Source organism: Vigna unguiculata, chromosome 1, assembly GCF_037176805.1.
Source record: "Vigna unguiculata cultivar grain cowpea cultivar isolate G323 ecotype 2 chromosome 1, ASM3717680v1, whole genome shotgun sequence".
In the NCBI taxonomy this organism is placed as follows: Eukaryota; Viridiplantae; Streptophyta; class Magnoliopsida; order Fabales; family Fabaceae; genus Vigna; species Vigna unguiculata.
In genome coordinates, this window is record NC_140792.1 from 11,767,708 (window position 1) to 11,790,207 (window position 22,500).

General features: G+C 30.9%; 1 protein-coding gene across 1 annotated transcript; it reads right to left on the minus strand.

Annotated features, from left to right (window-relative positions):
- Positions 1-7,268: 7,268 nt before the first annotated feature.
- Positions 7,269-12,162, minus strand: LOC114185610 (ubiquitin-NEDD8-like protein RUB2). Its single transcript, XM_028073452.2, has 3 exons — positions 11,864-12,162; positions 8,755-9,014; positions 7,269-7,578 (listed from the first exon to the last, which is right to left on the minus strand). Exons 1-3 carry the CDS (start codon positions 11,954-11,956, stop codon positions 7,467-7,469), a joined length of 465 nt encoding a protein of 154 aa, XP_027929253.1. The 5' UTR covers positions 11,957-12,162; the 3' UTR covers positions 7,269-7,466.
- Positions 12,163-22,500: the final 10,338 nt, after the last annotated feature.

Sequence of the window (22,500 nt, forward strand, 5' to 3'; positions counted from 1 at the left end):
GGTTGGATCTTTATGAAGAGGGATTCATGCCTAATTATTATTGGTGGACAATTCATGGTGAAGAATTGTCACAATTCGCCCAAGTGGATGTTTAGAGTACCAATTATCGAACTTGTGAGCAACGAGATGAATTAGATCCTTTCCATCAAATGATCATGGATCATGTTGGACCCTCAAATGCCTATTGTATGCAACAAGATGGTGTAATTGGATCAGAGCACGTGAACGAAGACCCTGATCCTGAAACTCAAAAGTTCTTTGACATGCTTGCTGCTACACAAGCACCCTTGTGGGAAGGATGTGAGAATCACTCAGAATTGTCAGCTTCTTTGGAAGCTCTAAGCTTGAAATCTGATTACAATATGTCTGAAGGATGTTTCAATAGAATGGTCCAACTTGTGGGGGATACTATGCCAAAAGATCATTGAATGATTAATAATTTTTTTGAAGCTAAGAATCAGTTGAAAAATTGGGTTTGGGTTGTACGGAAATTGATTGTTGCCCAAAAGGATGCATGTTGTATTATAAGGAAAATTCTCATAAAAGTATAACTACTTGCTCTATCTGTGGAATGGATCAATATAAGACAATAACTAGGAGAGGAATTGAAAAGAAGATTGTTGTTAAAAAAATGTGGTACTTTCCTATTATCCCAAGACTAAAAAGGTTATACTCTTCAATGGCCATTGCACCTCACATGAGATGGCATAGTGAGAATCAAAGGGACCCGTCTATTTTGTGTCATCCATCTGATGGGGAAGCTTGGAAACATTTTGATAGAATGCACTCAGAGTTTAGTCAAGATCCAAGAAATGTCAGATTAGGTTTATGTGCAGATGGGTTTAATCCTTTTGGTCAATATGGAAAAAGTTATTCTTGTTGGCCAGTTATACTAACTTCATACAATCTTCCACCTTCAATGTGTATGAAAAGAGAATTTATGTTTTTTTACCGTCTTAGTTCCAGGCCCTTCAAATCCAAAGCATAAGATTGATGTGTTTTTGCAACCACTTATAGATGAGTTATGCATTCTCTGGACTGAAGGGATAATGACTTATGATGTTTCATTGAGGCAAAATTTCACAATGAAAGCTGCTTTGATGTGGAAAATCAATGATTTTCCAACTTATGGTATGTTATCGGGTTGGATGACTTTGGGTAGACTCGCTTGCCCTATATGTATGGAAAGGACAAAGGCATTCTCTCTTAATCATAGCCATAAGATCTCCTATTTTGATTGTCATCGTCAATTCCTTTCACTTGATCATCCATTTAGAAAGGATAAAAAGGCATTCAAGAAGAAGTTTGTTGAGAATTCCCCCTCCTTCGCGTTTGTCCGGTCTTGATATTTGGAAAAGGGTTGCACAATTACCACTATGCACTGAATTACAAAAAGTGAATATTCTTGAATATGGTATAAAACATAATTGGAAGAAATAAAGTATATTCTGGAGGTTGCCATATTGGAAAACTCAACTTTTACATCATAATATTGATGTTATAGTGGATATAGTGGACCAGTCTTGTGATGGTGGATCATAGGATCATTAGTTATAATTTTAATTGTATGATGACTTCAATTTACTTACAACTATATCCATTTTTCTTTTTGGAAATGGTTCTTGTGACTAGAATATGTTGGATCATGTAATAGATATACTTTTAATTTTTATATTAGTCTTTAATACATTATATATTTGACTTGATTGTTGTTTAGTATAATTAAATGTTTAAATATTGTGTATAAGCAGGTAAAATTATGTATTCAAATGTAGCCATAAAAGATATTGTTGATGATTGTTTTTTTGTCATTGATTTAGCCACCGATTTAGTCACCGAAATACATTTGTAGCTATACATTTTTAGTTTTTGCCACCGATTTAGTACCAAAAAGAAATTTAATTAGAAAAAACAACGTTCATTATTAGTGACCGAAAAAAAAATGGTCACTATTTTATCACATTTGTGACCAAATTAGCGACCAAACTAGTCTAAAATCATAGATTTTTTTTTGTTGTTAGCGACCAAAAAAAAGGGTTGCTAAATTTTTAATACTAGCCACCAAATTAGCTACGAATTTTTTGGTGACTAAATTGGTCTCCAAAAGTTAAACGCGACCAATCCTTTTAGCGACCAATTAGCGACTATAATTTCGGTAGCTATTTAGCGATCAAAGTGGGTGGTCACTAAAACACATTTTTTTTGTAGTGCATATTAAATAGATGAATATCCATTAAGAAGTTATAGAAAAGAAGAGTTAGAACAAAGACATTAGAACAGAGACAATAGAACAGAGACAGATAAAAAGTAATTAAAATATGAAAATTAATATAATAAATATAAATATCGATACTAACGTATTTTTTATTTTAAAATCTTATGTAATATTATTTTTTAGTTTTAAAATATTTATTATGTTGCGTCATTTTTTTTAAAGAGAGTTTATTTTAGAAAATTCTCAAAATTAATATTTTTTTATACTTTGTATTCATTAATATTTGTGTGAAAAAAAGTTCTAGAAATTTTATGAAATTGTAAAATATATTTCGTGAAGCACCGAACCAATAATTTTTTATATTTTTTAAGAATTTTCTAAAATAAACCCTCTTTAAAAACTTGACACCACGTAATAAATATTTTAAAATTGAAAAAAAATATTACATAAGATTTTAAAATAAAAAATACGTTAGTACTCATATTTATATTTATTATACTAATTTTAATATTTAAGTTACACAAAAATTTAATATAAATAAAAAGTTATAAAATGTTAGTTGTCACAAAATTTAATTTTTAAAAACAACTTTTGTAAAATCATAACATAAAAATAACATAAAATAGTAAAATTCATTCAAAATAAAATAAGATCATAAATGAATTTATAACTTTTTAATAAATTAATTATAAATATTTTATATTTTTCTGGAAGAGAGAGTAAAGAAAAAAAATTAAGACAAAATAAAAAAAAATCAATATGAAAGAGAAAGAATAAAACGTTAAGACACAAAACACATAACTCCAATTCTTATCTTAATATTAATATTTTATTTATGGTATTTGCTCTTTCTGTCTTTTCTTTCATATTAATAACCTATTTACTATAATTCAACAGTTAAGTTAACATGAGTTTAGTTTCTTAAAACTGAATTGTTTTATAATACAGTCCAATTATTATTATAAATAGTTTAATATAATATAATATAATTAACTATAGTTTAGTATAGTTTAGTAAATTATGCTCGGTCCTACTTTTGATAAAGAAAAAATAAATCAAGGTTAGAGAGAATAGAAACATTCAAGTTTGATTCATAGAGACATTTTCCCTTAAATCTAGATGACCAATAGGAGGCCTCCGCAGACTACACCTTTCAATTTTCATTTCAACATGACAATAATTTCTTTAATAACAAATAAGATATGGCTAGTTTAATGATAGAACTCAATAGTTAGTTAGTTCTATATTTAGAACATCAATACTAATAGTGGAATCAATAAACATTGCGTTATTCAGTAATACATCTACAGTTCCCCACGCATCAACTACCTACAATTGCATGTACGAATAATTTCATCAATCTAATTAATAAACATTGAGGAGTGCAGAAACAATTCCAATCAAGATAAAACCCACAAAAGCTTGTAGAGTCTTGCCAAGCCAATATGAAATTCAATAAATGGATAAAACTTACAAATTATCCTAACTAAAAAAATGCAATAAACAAAATTGAGGTTGAGAACTTACAAGCTGTGAAAGGGGAAAATATTTTGAAGCTCAAAATGTTGATAAAGTCGTTTTCCATGTAATGTGTGAATAATGTTATAAAGAGAGCACAAGATGAGAAAAAATTCTAAGAAACAAATATATCCCAAACTCTTATGACATTTATAAGTTGCATCAAGTAATAATCATTTTTTCCTCCCAAAGCCCTGAAGCTGTTTCAACTACAAATTATTCTAATTGAAATGCAAATTGTAGTCAAACATTTCCTACCTTGAAGACATTGAAAAATGTGAGCACTACGAGCAATAGGAGACAAGAAATGGAAAACAAGTAGTAGGAGAAGAACTAACCAAAACACCTAGGTTTTTATGACGAGATCGATCGAGCATTGAGAACGGTGACAAAGATTAAGTAACCAAAACACCTAGGTTTGATGACGAGATCAATCGAACACCTAGTTTTGATTACGAGAACGATCGGGCACCTAAGCAAAATAAAAATGAAAACAAAATTAAAAATGTGCCTAAGGTTTGTTCAAGTTTTGAAATTTGGAGGAAAGAGGGGAAGTGAGTGTAAAATGTTGGAGGGAAAAGGGTTTTGTTTGGTTTTAAAATTTTCTCGTGATAACCTGAAAAGGGTGTTACACCAGTTAATGATAACAGCCTCTTGGTGTTACGACAACAATAATGAGTTTAGACAACAATTACACCTCTAGTCACATGAAGTTTAAATAAAAGTCTAAGTTCCCTCCTAGTGTAGTAAAGAGTCAGCCTAGGTGTTAATCCAATGAATCATGAAACCAATTAGAGTAGTGTGATATTCTGTCCAGAGTTTGAAATTGTAAAATGCAAGTTTAGAGGATTTTGAAACAATGAAAAGTAAATGAACATTAGAAACTAAAGTGTAATCTAAAAACTAAAATGCAATTCAAATTGATATAACATTTGAAAACAGAATAGAAAATAAGAACTAAAAACATAAATACAATATAAGCTAGACCAGAATTGAACATGTTAAATCAAAGAATGCATGGATTGAATTAAAATAAAAATATGATAACTCATGCACAATTAGAAAACTAAAGATAACAATACATGTATCAGTTCTAATCTAAACTAAGGAATTGAAACTACAAATAAACGTTAACAATTGAAACTGACTGAAATGATAAATGCAAAATGAAAACTGATATAAAAATATGCTAATTGAAATTTGAACTAATGAATTCAATGCAAAAATTAGTACAAAACTGAATTTCTAAAGTGACATTAACTAGAAAAATTGTAAAACATGTGTTCTATTTTGGAATAAACTTTAAATTGAATGCAAAACTGAAATAATCATCAAAGATAGATTTCGGACAGCGAATGAAATTAAAACAATGCCAAAAAAACTAAAATAGAAGTGCAGAAATTGAATTGAATTAAAAATAGTGTTGAAACATAAATGGCAATGAAGAACTAAAACTAGAAAAAATGTAAAAGTTTATTTAACTATCAAATTGAAATGTAAATTGCAAACTGATTTAGAAACATAAAATGCATAGGAAAACAAATAAATGGCATTGCATTGAATGATAAACAAAATTAAAGTAACCAGAACAAATTTGAAAAACAGAAACAATGAAAATCTAAAATGGGTAAAGCTGAATTAGAGAGAATAGCAAACACGACCATAGTTATTCTTTTCTTCACTTGATTGTTAAGAACTCAATTCTGAATTCTTAGAACATGAAGAACAATTAGACCACTTAGTTCACAGATTTGGATCAAAAACCCAATTTTTAAATCAATTGATTAAATCATTTTTAAATAATCTTATATGTTCCATATCAAATAATAAGATAATTTATTTATTTAAAAATTATAATTCTAAATTATTCAATATTTATTTCTTTTACAATAGATTACATCAATTAATGCATTATAAATTACTACATTAACCATCACTATATTAACTTATCATATTTGTTACATTGATTTTTTTAAACTTATCTTGTAAATTACTACATTACCCTCATATGTTGACTAATTAAACTACATTTTTTCATATACTTTTTTGCATAAAAAAATTAAAATTCATTAATAAAACTATTGATTATACAATCGGATATTAAGAATAAAAATTAAGTCAATAGTTTTAAGTAATATATTATTTTAGAATCTATTATTTATTACTATTTCTCAAAACACAATTATTAATTATATATTTAAAGTTATAAATATTGATTAACTAATATATTATTAACAATTATTTTCCAAAAATATTTTATTTCAAAATATTGATATACATTTTTCGGTATTTATTTGTTTCCAAAAAAAATTCTACATTAAAAATTACTACAATATAAATTTCTACAATATAAAAAATCAAACTAAACAAATAAAAAAATATTTTTTATTATTTTATTATTTCATTTTTAAAAAAATGAAAAAAAAAAAGGGAACGCAGGTCAGAATTCGGGGGAGCCGAATTCTGAACTTAATCAAAATGTGTGCTACATTGATAATTATAAAGTACAGTGTGCTACAATGGAAAAAAAATGGGTATAGATTATGAGTGCTATTTTTGTAATTATTGACCGCTTAACTAAGTATGTTCAATTTTTGGCTTTCGAAAGCTGTTGCAGTCTACTGCTTTTCATCGGCAAACAAAAGCTTTGAACAAATCCTTAGAAGCTTATCTGAGGTGTGTTTCGAGGAATATGCAGATGAAAACAAGGGACAAAGTTTCTAAGTTACTCAGGGCTAAGCAGATTTAAAGCGCAGAAACAAACAATATGTCAATACACCCTCTCACAAATTAGCAGCAAGGTATTACAAAATAATAGACAAAATTAATTCAGTCGCATACAAATTGGAGTTACCTCCTGGCACAAAATTTCATAATGATTTCCATGTTTCTTTATTAAAGAAACATCCACAAGCATGCATCAACCTCCCTTTTCCTGCACCCATACAAATTTCTTCATTTCCCATCAAAATAACTACCGGAAATTTTTTTTCCTGAACTATTTTTGTATTCCTGAAAATTAATTCAGGAAGTGTTAGTCATTCCCAAGATTTCGATGCCAAAACGAATTGGACCCAACAAATTAATCCATGAAAGACTGAAATGCGTTAAATTGGAAAACTCAACCAAGACAACCCAATCGTTCAAAAGCTGCAAGCAGTTGAGTAAAACCCATTAACTTGATCTTCTTCTTTTTAACTAAATTGAAGTTCAGCCTTCAAATAAAATCCCGCAATTTATTTTAATTTCTTACTGTTTAAAATTGTAAGAGATCCATAAAAATGTAAAATTTTATTAAAATAGAAACAAAAAGAATTAAAAACTTCCTTGACTTACTGACTTTGTAATACTACTTTTCCTTTCGAGGTATTTCATCATATAGTTTTTGTTTTTTTTTAAAAAAAAGAGAGAATAAGATCACCCAGTCCAACGCAAAAAATAAAAATAAAAAATGGATCCATTCCTGACCCATAATGAAATGGGTTGAAAATGGGGCTAGAAATTATGTTTAACATTATCATGTTCGAAACTGCAGTTATAAATCATTGGTCCATATACCCATTTTAAAGGCCAACTTAAGGTTTTGAACAGCATACAATTCGAAAGATACCGAGTTAGTGACCACCAATGGTAGCCTCAATTACAAAACCAAGCACATAAAAGAAAAGTAATGTCTTCAGAAGACAGGTATAAAGCTTCCTTTCAAGCCTTTAAGTTCTGATATCCATCTACATTAATAAATACCACCCCTCAATGCAAGCACCAAATGAAGTACTGAACCACCCTCAATGTTGTACTCTTTGGCTGTTTTGTCGTCAGCAAGCTGCTTACCTGCATATATGAGTCTGCAGAAAAATGCAAATCATCAGATTCTAGTGTTTCCAACAGAATAAAGTACTTTGTCTAATTTTATATAGTACTTAAAGTGAAACCTCAGAGATATAACATGAAACGGATCAAATACTTCAGATAAAAGAACGAGGACAAAATTTCAGTGATACTCTTGATTATCAAGCAAATCAAACGAAACTGATATACAACATTGGCAATCAGGCATTCACCAGAACATTCTCCGTCATCAATGAGTATGCAAAGCTTTACAATTTGACGGGACTTCTACGAATATAACAATGACAAGAAGCAAATAATGCACTATTATCAATAATTTTCCAATTCAGCTGGGGCAAAAATTTATGGATGAATAAGGATAAAGCATTTCAAACTTTTTTAAATATTATACATTAACCTACGCTTAGCCTTTGTTACCCAACTTCGGTTTAGGATTCTCTTTTCTCTAAAAGGAAAAAAGGTTAGGTCGACTACAATCTTAGAAAAGTTTTTGAGAAGAACCTTGGAAAACTACAACACAAGCTAGCCAATCAAGTAGAAGAGTCCAAGGCCTACACCAACACTAGAATCCCATCTCTAACTGAGACTTAAATTCATACCTAAAATTGAATGCAAACAGTTCTTAAAAGTTGAAGTAAAATTTTCAATGCACAAAGCCCCAAAAAGAAAACCAAGGCCTCTATAGAAGCGGATTCGAGGAGCTTCTACTTCAAGGAAAACTGGAAAAAGCTAAACAAAATACCAACATTGATGTCCATAAATAATATTTTAGAATATACACAAAATTATAAACTAAGTGATAAATGAATTTTATTAAAAAGCTCAAAAGAACGAAGCCATATAATTTTTTCACCTTCTATCGTTTCATCACAGTGGCAAGATTGCTTATAAATCTATTTCACAAGACCATATGATTGTCAATTATAACCCTACAACAGGAAGCTCGAAATAATGTACGCCAAGATATTGAATCAATGATATCTACATGCATGGAACTTATATCTATGTTTATTTATAAAAATAATTGACAGGAAATTATTCAAAAATATGATCAGAAACAAATGCTTTTTGTAGTTAACAAGTGACATGCACATTTCCATGTAACAGTTAAATCATGTGCTGTTGAATTAGCAAAGGCAGCTAAGCTCAATTAACACAAAAGAAGATAAAACCTCTGCTGCACAGGTGGAATTCCTTCCTTTTCTTCTACACGTTCCTTGATCCGGTCAATCGTATCAGTTGGCTCAATGTCGATTTCAATTTCTTTTCCAGTCAGAGTCTTCACTTTAATCATGGTTCCTCCCCTGAGCCTCAAGACCAAGTGAAGGGTTGATTCCTTTTGTATGTTATAATCAGCAAGTGTGCGACCATCTTCGAGTTGCTTACCAGCAAAAATCAACCTCTGCTGGTCAGGAGGGATACCTTCCTTGTCCTACAAAATGCATTCCACCCAAAGTTATTAGAAACTGATGGTGTAACTCACATAAAGGCTCCCTTTGGAATAGCAGCTCAAGGGTATTTGGACCTATCTATCAGCAATACATGTTTATCAAGTATTTTCAGTCCAGTTAAGAAAAGATTATCAGTACATAAGAGAGAACACTGGAAATGGAACGAGCAAGGGTAAAAGATTAAGCCAAACGAATGATTAATGTTGTTGCTAAAGTAGAAGGACAAAAGTTTCACGGTCATGCCTGTAAGCCAATGACTGAAAGAAAGAAAAGATTAAGGCAAATCATCCCCGAAAAATCTTTGATGGTACACATATATCTCAAATCCAATTGGTTGATAAATCCAATATCCAATATCAGTACATATAAGCAATGTTTTTTTAAAATGTCTATTTATTCGACCAGGTTAGTAATGAAAAACTTCAGATAACATTGTATTAAAATCCAAATCATAGTAGGAATTAAACATGTAAGCATATCATTATACAAATCATGCAATTATTGGTTGATATTACAAGTATAATAAAAAGTTAAAATTTTAAATAAAATCGTAGAACTAGTATTATATACATCACATGAGTTCTGTTGTATGAAATTAAACACTTTGAATTAAAATATTAGAATTAACTTACAAAAATAACATTTGTATTTCAAATAATTATAATAAAATATATTCATTTTCTAGGAGTTGATTATGTTAAAACTATGTTGTGAAACCTGGTTTGGCCTAGCCGATCCACCAAGTTTAACCAGAAACCGTTGACCAGACCAGTGACCAGACTGGCTTGGCCCAGAAATATATACAACCTGGGTGACCTAGCCAGGCCAAACAGTCCAACCTCTAACTCATTAACCCATTGCCTCAACCCGGTCAAGTTTCACAACACATTAAAACAAATGAATAGCATTTTCATTGGATAGGATTAAATATAAGTCTCTTATATTTGATACCATGAGGCATTTATAAAAAAAAACTGTCCAACTGGATTAATATAATACTCTATTTATCCTTCTTCAGTCTAGATTTTCAGAATGCTTCTGTAGTAAGATAAATGTTCACAGAAACATCATTATTTCTGACCACTTTAGTCAGTAATTTTGCTGCATGCATTTGGTTATGAATTTTAATATATTATTTGACTGCAGATTCTGTGTAACCATTCAGACTGATGGTTTTTGTTAGGAATATAATTATGGTTGAAATAATGGAAAGAATAAATAAATGCAATAGGGAAATGTTGTACAAATTATGTATATGAATATATAATGGACCTAGGGTACTGCATAGCTAGAAACTAAAATAAGTTTTAAAAGACCCTTATTGATCTGACCTAGTTACTTAAAACTAACAACAAACTAGATTACTGGTTGATTTATATTTATAGTATTCAGAACCACTTATGCCATTTTTTGTCATGTCATACTCTTACTATTTCAATGATCATGTCAACAATAAAAAATAGCTCTATATGTTATCTTTCTTCGGCCTGGTTAGTCCACATTTTGAAAACGCAATGTTCAAGTGAAGAAAAGGAAAGTCTAGTAGTATATGCTTCCAGAGTTGGAGAATAGGTATAGACTAATTGCAACCTCTTTGGGTCTTGCAAGCTATAAAACTAGATAACAGAATACAAAGTGATTATAAATCAGTTGTAAACTGGTTTAAACCCAGTACTTAGAACAAAAACAGATTCAAGGGTTCATAATCAATTTTGAATGGGTTTGAAATGGATACAGGGCCTTAAAACTTCTTAAACTTTGTGACTTTTATAAAAGTGTGAGCAAAATATGAAGTGCATTTCATCTAAACTATTAAGTCTTAGTTTTTTTATTCTTTCTATCTTCAATTAAACTCTGATATTAGTCCCTTTGGTGGGTCTCTTATACTTTTAAATCATTCACAAGTAAAAAAATAAAATGTTCTTCACTAGCTCAATACAGGTTTTGCGTCAGCTCACCAACAACCGAAACTCATTTGCCAACAATTCATCAGATTCAGTCTTGAAAACCACACCACATTAGCAGCTTAGCTTTCCATACTAAATTCAAGTCCAGCCTTATTCAGAGTATTACAACTAGGCAAATTAGTCAACAACTAAGAGAGGAAACACGCAGAACAATTTCATTACACATCTAAGTCTACTAATGTGTATCAAAAACCGATTTACTGAAATCTTGTTACAAAAGAGATCATTCCGGGGTGATTCAGACAAGTATTCCAGACTATAAATTCTTAGTAGTGTAAAAGTTTGCTTATAATTGAGAAACAAATATATCAACTCCTAGCAGTCATAGATTATTACAAGCCTTGAAATTAAATAATATCCATAGCAACAGAAATAATTAAATATAATGTGTAATTCAGCTTCAAATTTCTGCAGACACAATACAACAAGTATTTTACAATCCTTACATAGAACTGTTTAAAGGTTTAACCACTCATGCTTCTTAGTTATTCCTTACATAAGCTTCAGGTTTTTACAGACACTTTTTAACCTGTGCTCCTGCACACACTTTTCAATTTAACCAATTTCCACTCTAACAACAGGTCAGGCCACGGACTAAATCAAATAGTTTCTAAAACATATATGTTATGCAGACATACCATATCAACACAGTAATAAAACCATTTATAGAATAAACTAATTCAATAGGACGCACAATTCAACTCTAGACCTCGCATAAGTTGGAAAGGTCCGAAACGATTAGAAACCCTCGAATTGAATGAGAGAAAATAAAACGCAGAAGAATAGATGAACAAAACTCATAAAACCCTAGGTGAACGGAATCAAAGTTGTTATCAAGGAAAGAAAGTAGATAGAGAAAGAACCTGAATCTTGGCTTTGACGTTGTCAATGGTGTCGCTGCTTTCGACCTCCAGCGTGATGGTCTTTCCGGTCAAAGTCTTGACGAAGATCTGCATGTTGATGAATGAGAGAGAGGAGAGAGAGTGTGGGAGAGAAAACGAGAGTGAGAGATTGTTTGGTTAGTGCCTCTGAGGGGGTATTTGTAGTTCGTAGGTTGTAAGCAATGTTTGGGTTGTGTGATGAATGGGGACTAGGAGAAACAGTGAGGAGATTGGATCTTCAATTATACTTGTGTTTGGAAACTCTCAACCTATTGAACTTACTTTTTTGACACTATTGAACTTAAACCAAAACCAGGGTCCTTGTTTTATCTCTATCCATTCCTTCAAGTTTATTTAGTTTTGAGTTAAAAGAAACCCTAAAATTTTATAAATACTATTAAGTTTTTTTTTTTAAATTTATACATAATATACTCTTTTAGTATTTTTTTCTAGTTAAACTATCTTTACTAGTTTTATTATATAATAAAAATATAAATTAGTAACAAACAATCTACTTAAAAAGATCTCAACATAATCTCATAGACATGATATTTTATGCCATCAAATTTTTCAAACTTAATTTCTTTTGTAAATTTATAAACTTTCGGCGGTCTATGTTAAATTTTAGTGCTAGTTTTTAAAATTTTAAAATTTTTCAATTCAATATCTACAGTGAATTTTCTTAGTTATTAACCGAAATTATTTTTAAATTTAATTAAAATTATACAAATATAATTATAAAATTACAAATATAACATTATCATATTATCAAATTATCAAATTACAAAATTATACACTTATAAAATTATAAAATTATAAACTTATAAATTATTAAATAATAAAATTATAAAAATGTAAAATCGTTAAATTATTAAATTAATAAATTACTAAATTATTAAATTATTAAATTATTAAATTATAAACTTATAAAATTCTAAAATAATAAAATTATAAAATCTAAAAATCTAAAAATCTAAAAATTTAAAAATTTAAAATTTAAAATTTTAAAAAATAAAAAATTATACAATTATACAATTATAAAATTATAAAATTATAAAATATTGAATTATAAAATTATAAAGATATAAAATTACAAAATTATAAAATTATAAAATTACAAAATTACAAAATTATAAAATTACAAAATTACAAAATTATAAAATTATAAAATTTTTAAATTTTATAAAAATTATAAAATTATAAAATTTTAAATTTTAAAATTATAAAATTTTAAATTTTAAAATTATAAAATTCTAAAATTTTAAATTTTAAAATTATAAAATTTTAAAACTTTAAATTTTAAAATTATAAAAGTTTAAAATATAAATTATTATATTATTATATTATTTTTTTATTATTTTTTTATTTTTTTATTTTTTTATTTTATTAAATTATTAAGTTAATAAATTATAAAATTGTAAAATTATAACTTTTAAAATTATAAGATTACAAAATTATAATTTTATATTAAAAACTTATTTTTGGCAAAGGAAAAAATATACAGTAACATTATCCCACCAACATGGTAAGAATAAATGACTCAAACAATAATAAAAGTAAAAGAATTAGTTAAAAAGTTTCTTTGTTTAGGAATATCAAATTCATATACCCTTTTAATAGTACAAACAGACATATGCCTCTGAGTTAGTGCATGGGACAAATTTAAAACAGAAAGTTCAAGAGTCTTCTAAAGAACAAATGGCTAGATATCATTTGGATCTCACTCAACAGAAATGTTTCAAGAAATTTTGTCAATAGTTTTATGTTTAAAAAGTTTCAAGATTATTTATTCAATAGCTTTTTAACTAATTTTATTACTTTTATTATTGTTTGAGTAATTTTTTCTGACCATATTGGTGAAATAATTATAAAATTATAAAATTATTAAGTTATTAAACTATCAAGTTATTAATTTATTAATATGTAAAATTATAAAATTATAAAACTATATAATTATAAAATTATAAAATTATAAACTTATAAAATTTCAAAATTATACATTTAAAAAATTTTAAAATTTTAAAATTATAAAGTTATAAAGTTATAAAATTATTAAATTATTAAATAATAATTTGTTTTTTCAAAAAAAAATAAAAATAAAAATAAAGTAAATAAGTTTTTTCTTTGATTTTTTTTCTTTGTCTAAATAATAGGATAATAATAATAATAATAATAATAAATAAAAAGATAAAAAAAAGGCCGTTTTAATCTTTTATGTATTTTCTTTTGAGGCTTTGTTTCTATTTTAGTCCAAAATACTCTATACACCTACACTGTTTTTTCTTGCAACTAACAGCAGTCCAAAATTTTATATCCTCACTTTGCTCTATGTTTTGGCATTTCTCCTCCAAATCAAGAAGTTAATGATGAGATTCTTTTTTTTTTAGAAGCGAAATCTATTCTAACATTTAGGACCTTTTTTTCCCAAAGATAATTTATTTTGTGCTCTGATTTTATGACACATTTTTTTCTAGATGAGAAAAATAGTAATATGTTTCTCAAGAATATATTTTTTTCTAATTATAATTAATTTTCCTGATCACATTTGATTTTGTGCTCTGATATTTTTCTGTGATTTGATTCCCGTAATGTGATAATATTAAGACTAATTCTTGCCTTTTAAAATTCGTTGTAATTAAGACATACATTTTTATGATATTTCCTTAGATTTATATTGTTGTGTATATAATAAACCCATCAGACAAAAAGAAAGAAAAAAAGGATTTTTTTCTTACCTTGAGAGGCCTCTCTTAAAAAACCCAAAAACTCACGGTTCATCTTGCTCTTGAGTTCTTTTCCATAATCTTAAGCACCAAAAACTCATTCATCCAGGGAAGAGTATTGGTAAGACTGTATTAATATTTATCTACATTGAGAATGATTTGATTTTGGTCTTCGATGTTTTTTACAGCAGCTATTAGTGCATACATGGTTTTTCCAAGCCTATAATCATTTAATCATTTGTTTTATTATTTAAAACCCTTTAAATTTAAAAGCTTGATTGAATTCAAAGTGTAATGAGAGTTTTGAGAAAGTGACGTAGATTTAGTTGTACTTTCTAATTCAATCAAAATGATGATAAATAGGTGGGTCCCATTTTTTAAGTATACATTTGTACATCGTTCATATATTTGAAAAAGAATCATACATTGATGTGGGTTTTGGTGTTGAACTTTAGCTTTTACATGTTTTTTCTTATCATATTATTAGCTTTTAAAATGGTCCATATTATAATCAATTTCTATAATGAGTTTCGTTTCTAAGCAAATAATTAAAATTCGCTTTTAAAAAAGAAATAATATAATGATCGTCCGCATCAACTTAGTATTTTAGTTTCCTTTCTTTCGTTTTTTTAAATAAAAAGTAATAATAAAATATGTTTTTAAAATGATCATCTGCATCGGTCTCGTATTTAATGTTTTTGTTTTATTTAACATATTTCTGAAAATTTAAAATATCAACATTTTCACTCAAAAAAAAAAAACAATCAGGTTGTTTTCAATTTTTTTTCCTAAAGGTTTTTCAAAAGAACTACGTGATCCTGATTCTCTGTTATAAATGGAGATATGTAGCAGCAAGGAGTAATCCTTGTCGGGCCCAAAAAACAAAAATCTTTTTTTGTTCCTTTGAATTTTCTTTGTCATCTTTATTTATTTATATTTTATTTTATTTTATTTTTTGGAAAATAAACATTTAAAGGAGACCACATCCATTTGTATTTTACTTAAAGGTACGGGCGTTGTAGGGTGCTAACACCTTTCCTACACGTAACCAACTCCCTACCCAAATCTGTTTTCGTAGACCTTGCTCTTTTTTTATGGTTTTCCGTTGTTTCCTATAATAACTATGGTGGTGACTCCAAATGTCTCTTTTTTTTTATTTGTTTGTTGGTTCGTCATCCCATCGCGATTTTGGTTGTGACAAATGGTCACTCCATTGGGGACTTTAGAGAGTTAGACCATTTAATTAAATATATAAAATTGATGTGGTTTTTTCAATTTTTTTTTTCTCTTTTCTTTTTCATTCCTCTTTTTCTTCTTATATTTATTTATTTTAATTTTTTTTCTCATTTATTATTATTATTGTATATTTTTTGTTCATTTTGGATGATTGATTTTTTTTTTGTTCATATTGCTTTATTTTTATGCTTGAATTTTGAATCCTAGGATAGATGACTTTGTTGTTTATAGTTGTCTGGTTTTTTTCTATTTGTTTGCAGGAAGGGGTTTGGGTATGCATTATCCTCCCTTCACACACACACATTATGTGCATGACATGAGTGGGGCCCTATATGTTAGTTTTGAAATGGTGAGTTTAGCTAAGCAAGGGGGTTGAATTGGCTTTATAAAACTTTTTTGAAAGCTTAAACCTCTTTTCAATTGAATCTAATGGACGGGAAAGTTTGGATGTAAATGCAGCAGACCAGTACACTTTCAGTCGATTAAAATATAAAACAGGAGACTAAATTGTTCTTGATGCTATGAAACAATCGATTAAAAAGACAAATCAATCGGCTAAAATACTGGAGAATTATGCAGAATGCAAAATTTGCGAATTCAACTCAAATAACAATCTTTTACATACAAGACTTGTTCTAATCAGTATTTATAACAAGTATAAAGCCTCAGATTACACAAGAAGGCCTTAAATCAGCCCAAAGATCAAATTGCTTGGTTTTCTTGAGTTTTTAAAGAGTTTCAACGAGAGTGAGATGAAGGAAAGAAGAATGCACAATGTTTTTATACTGGTTCACTCAATCACAGAGCTACATCCAGTTTACCAGGATAACTTGAGCCTGGTTTCCACTAAATTCAAAAGTTTTACAAATCACAAACCGAGATTACACTTTTGAACAACAAAACACACAAGAATTTAGACTCACACAAAAATCTAGACACACAACCTACAAGAATCACACTTGCAGACCTGAAATCACATCAGGCAAACCATCCAAAGGCACAAGAACATCCAAACCTGATGGTGGCTGTCCCTAGCCAACCATACATATGTTCTTCAAGCTACTCACAAGCCAAAATGCCTTCAAGATCAACAAAGATCTTCAAAATACAAGTTCTAGTTGTGTATTGCAGAGAGAGAATGCTTCCTAGAGATGAATGACAAGGTTTCGTTTAGAAAAACTCATATTTGCACCTCTGCTCGTAAAAACACAACTTATATAGTCTGGTTTAAGTGAAAATAGTCGATTAAATTTTGCGTACAATCGACTGATTTCACCTGACTTAAGTGAAATCAGTCGATTGAAAAATAATTCAATGGACTGAATGCATTCATACCAGAAATTATATACAGCAAGCCTTTTAACCTGTTAAAACCCATTTTAACATACTAAAAGAGACACACTAAGGCACACAAGACATCTAACCTATGTCATATAGCCTATCAACAATGTATAACACAAACACATTACATTTAACATGTTATTTACAGATTTCACACACTAAAACTTAATCTTCAAGAGGATCTTCATCATTCTTCATCAAACATTTAAGATCTTCATGCACATGGCTTTATCAATTCTTTACTTCAAGCTTGCTTGTGCCAACAATATACCCGGGTCTGAGTAACTTTAGAATTATAGGGGATTGTGTAGCAGTGCCACAGTGGATGTACTTCCCAAGTGGTCATTGTGAGAACCCCAGCTAGAGTTTGTTTGCTTCATTGGTACTCCCACCTCTTGTGGTTTACCAACTGTCGTGGGAAATGCCATGAAGTGGGTCATAGCTCTAGTGACCTTGATATTTAGGTATTAGGAAACCATCCTGGTAAGCGCATCTATTTTTACCTTAGATCCATTAGGCATCGAACCTTTGTTAAGGCATAAGGGGAGATATACACGTCTTTTTATTCCTCGGTTTATTTTATTTTATTTTATCTTTTTATTTATTTATTTTTCTTTTCTCTTGATTTTGTATTAGTAATAAAATCATGCATGACATATTATGCATTCATGTATTTATGTTTTGCCATGTCATCTCATCATGTTTATTTGATTTTAGACTCGAAATTATAAAGTTGTGATTAAATTTGAAAAAAAAAACGAAGTTAACATGGAATTTGGAGTCGGGGTCAATTAGGATTTGATACTTTGAAGAAGAAATCATCCTCTAGGGTTGTAGAAAGTAATTTAAGAGCATGATAGCTAGGGCTAGAGATTAGGTTTTCTTTCTAACGCACTTATTTATGAGCTTTTTAGAGGGTGGAGTTTGTATTGACTCTTTTCCATGTTAATTTACTCACATCTTTATAATTTTGTATAAAATAAATTATTTTCATTCTGTTTTCCCTTCCTTTTCTTTTTCTTATTTTATTTTGTTTAATAAAAATAATAGCGCAAAAATATAAAAAACAAATACGGCAAGGCCAAGGCACCCTTACAGAACGCGAGCAAATAGTAAGAATATAGAGGACTGGGAAACCGCACAAGAGACAATAAAAGCAAATATCAATCAACTAAAGGACCAAGTAGGTCAAATCTTGGAGGCTTTGAAGTCCTTAAAGGCCTTAGGAGAAGCTTCATCAGCAAAGGGTGAGGAAAGCACTCACGACACTCTTGTTGCTTTCCCAGCGTACAGATTGCCATCTGGTTACACCCCACCTATTGGAGAATATTTAGAGGCTGAACATGCTTCCTTCTCATTCCCAATCAATACTCCAAGGAATGAAGCAACTACCTTTGCGAAACCACAAGTGACTGTGATACCCAAGCCTTTAAACACAACTTTCGGTGATGACTCTTTGGGCAAGATTACACCACACCCTACTATGCAGTTCGTATCCGTTGATGTTGAGGGAACCAAAACTAAGTTGGAAATTTTGGAAGAATAGCTACGAGCTATTGAGGGAGGTGGAAACTATGGGTTTGGCGATGTTGCGGGTTTAAGCCTAGTTCGTGATGTCACAATACCCCACAAGTTTAAAGTTTCGGAATTCAAAAAGTACAAGGGTACCACATGCCCTAGAAGCCATCTAACCATGTATTTTCGAAAGATGGATGCCTATGCTTATGATGAAAAATTGTTAATCCACTTCTTCCAATTGGCTGGGGTAGCATTGAGTTGGTATACACACTTGGAAGCATCTCGCATTCGTTCTTGGATGGATTTTGTGGATGCCTTTTTGAAATAGTACAAGTATAACATGAATATTGCACCAGATCGGTTGCAATTACAAAACATGGCCAAAAAGGATGCTGAATCATTTAAGGAGTATGCACAACGATGGAAAGAGCTTGCTTCTCAGGTGGAACATCCTCTTCATGATAAGGAAATGGTGGCAATGTTTGTGAACACGTTGCAACCACCATTCTATGAGCACATGGTGGGGAATGTATCCTCAAATTTCGTTGATATCATCATCATAGGTGAAAGGATAGAGATTGAGCTGAAAAATGGAAAAATTTCATATAGCCCATTAGCGGCTACAATTCCTAAAAAGCTTGATTTCAGTCTTGGGAAGAAGATGGAAGTAGAGGTGCACGCAGAATCAACAATACCTAGGTGGGAAAATCAGACTCTTGCTTACCAAGCATAATCTCCACAACAAGGATCCTATCAATCACAACACGCCTCAAATAACACTTGGAAAATTGAGGCTAACACAAATCCCAACCATTCTTTAGGGCAAATCACTAGCCCTAGAAGGAATCAAGAAAAGAATTATATTCATTTCACTCCTATTCTTGTGACTTACACGGAGTTATTGTCGGATCTACTCTGTAATGCTTTGGTAGCTATTTGCCCGATGAAGCCATTCGAGCCTCCCTACTCTAAGTATTTTGATGTAAATGTCACATGTGATTATCACGGGGGAGCCATTGGTCATTCTATTGAGAAATGTTTGTCTTTCAAACACAAAGTGCAAGCTTTAATCGACTTAGGGTGGTTAAAATTTCAAGAGAATAAACCCAACATTAAGGTCAATCCCCTCTTTGGGCATGATAATGCTTCTGTACCACACCTAGCCGGTTCAACCCGACTATAGCCATAAAACCCGCCTATATACGCAAGTAATCACCATGTATGAATAGTTAGCAGTACCTAGCCTAAGTTGTTAAAAGGTAACCAATCTAGGCCGAAAACTTAAGATGATTAAGCAAGAACATGACAGGTTCAGAGAATTACCCACAAGGCCCCTAAGGGCCCACGATAATCGTCCTAAAAGGCTTGGCCCAAGACCCAGGCCCACCTACGACCTAAACAAGGGCCCAGCCCATGACGTGGCTAAGCATAATTAATAACCTATAAATGCACATGGACCCCAAAATTTTAAGGTACGCATTCATTACTCTCCTAATTACGAGATTTGACTTTTTAAGAGGTTTTGCTGACTTGAGCATCGGAGTCTCTTCTGCAGGTAAACCCTCTCGGATCCAAACCAATTCACACCGAGATATCCACAGACGACATATACCAGTCAAGAGGAAGCCTACTGAGGAGATTGCGGACTAGGGTCAGGTAACGCTTGTGTCTGACATCTTATTTGTTCTCTGCAGGAACAACTTCGATAAATGCTATTGATCTCGAGGGACACAAGTTGGTGAAAAATGTGAGCAAAATTCAGAGTTCACGAAGGTTTATTTTTTAGGCACTACTAACAATAGGATTGTTGGAAGGTAAATATAACTTAAGCGATGCATGCGGGTTCCATCCAGGTGCTAAACATTCCATCGAGGCGTGCAACAAGTTCAAAAATTTTCTACAGAATTTGATCAACAAGAACTTTATGCAAGTATGTTGTACGGATAAAAAGGACAGTAGAAGACTGATAGAAGAAAAGAAGGAGCAAAGCCTAGCTCGCATAGAAGGACGAGAACGAAAGATAGGGAAGATTCACATCAGTGACATCGAAGAGAGCTTCTGTAGTGCTGGATGGATTAACACTTGTCAAATATCGACCATCGAGGATGAAATTGGATCTGAAAGCTTAAACTTTATGCGATCTTGTCCTCTAGACGTGTAGCTGAATAATTGAGAGATAACGAATTTACCTGTGATGTTTAATTTGGAGAAAATGTGATAATCCTATTACTTTACTCGAAGCTTTAGGATTCAAGACTTTACGAGATGAATTTTTTTTCTTTTATGCTTAGTGTGACAATACAAAACATTTATAATTTGGTTTTTTTATCATTTTCGTTTTATTTATTCGTTTTATAAACTTAAATGATGCAAATATGATGATGAATGTTTTAAAAATATTAATGTCGATATTCCTAATTTTGAGCACTCTATTGACAATATGGAAAATGATAATGAGGATGATTGGGAACCTTCTCCTTATTGTCAGAAGATGAATGGGGCAGTTGGGGCTGCTAATAAAAACATAAAGAAGATTATATAAAAGATGGTGGTCATGTATAAGGATTGGCATGAGATGCTTCCTTTTGATTTGCATGGATATCATATGTCAGTACGTACTTTAATTGGGGCAATACCTTTCTCTCTGGTATATAGAATGGAAGCAGTACTCCCCTTTGAGGTGGAAATCCCATCATTGCGAGTATTAATGGAAACTTAATTAGAGGAAGCAAAGTGGGTTCAAGCCAGATCTGACCCATTTAACTTCATTATGGAAAAAGGATAACCACGGTATGTCATGAACAATTATACAAAAGAAGGAGGAAAAAACGTTTGACAAAAAGTTGCGTCCCAAAGGATTTCATGAAGGTGATTTAGTTTTGAAAAAGATTTTACTTATACAAAAGGACCACAGAGGCAAATGGACACCAAATTATGAAGGTCTATATGTGGGTATGTGGTGAAGAAAGCATTCTCCTATGAGGCACTAATTCTCATAAGGATGGATAGGGAGGAGTTATCATTTCCCACTACTGGTATACATCACGACCACAGAGTGCACAATCAATGCGACCTTGGTACAAGAGTTGGAAGGTACCCAATACCTAGTATATTTGTTAGCGAAGCATTGCAAGATCCTGAAACTAGATATCAAATGGTGAAAAAACTGGCCTTATCCCTTGTAAACGCAGCAAGAGGACTTCGATCCTATTTCCAAAACCATTAAGTCGTTGTAAAAACTGACTACCCCATCCAAAGAATCCTCCAAAAACCTGACCTAGCCCGAAGAACGTCGTCATGGTCCGTCGAGTTGTTAGAATTCAACATACGATATGAACCACATGGACCCATCAAAGCTCAATGCTTGTTGGACTTTGTCAACAACCTGCAGCAAACGCAGAGGAAGACCAATGGACCTTGTATATTGACGGTTCTTCCAACCAAAAGGGAGCATGAGTTGTCATTGTGCTAGAAGGACCAAACCAAATCCTCATCGAAAAATCCCTATAGTTCATCTTCAAAACATCTAACAACCAAACAAAATACAAGGCTATCCTTGCCGAATTGTTACTAGCACGAGAAGTAGGAGTGTGTCGGCTAGTGTGCAAGACTGATTCCAAGCTCACGATAGGGCATCTCAACGACAAATACCAAATTAAGGACTCAATGCTCCTTTAGTACTACCACTTGGTCCGTGACATCTTAAGCTCCAACTTCGATGAAATAGCAATACAACACATACTAAGAGGAGACAACACACAGGCATACTCTCTGTCCAAGTTGGTAAGTACTAGAAAGAAG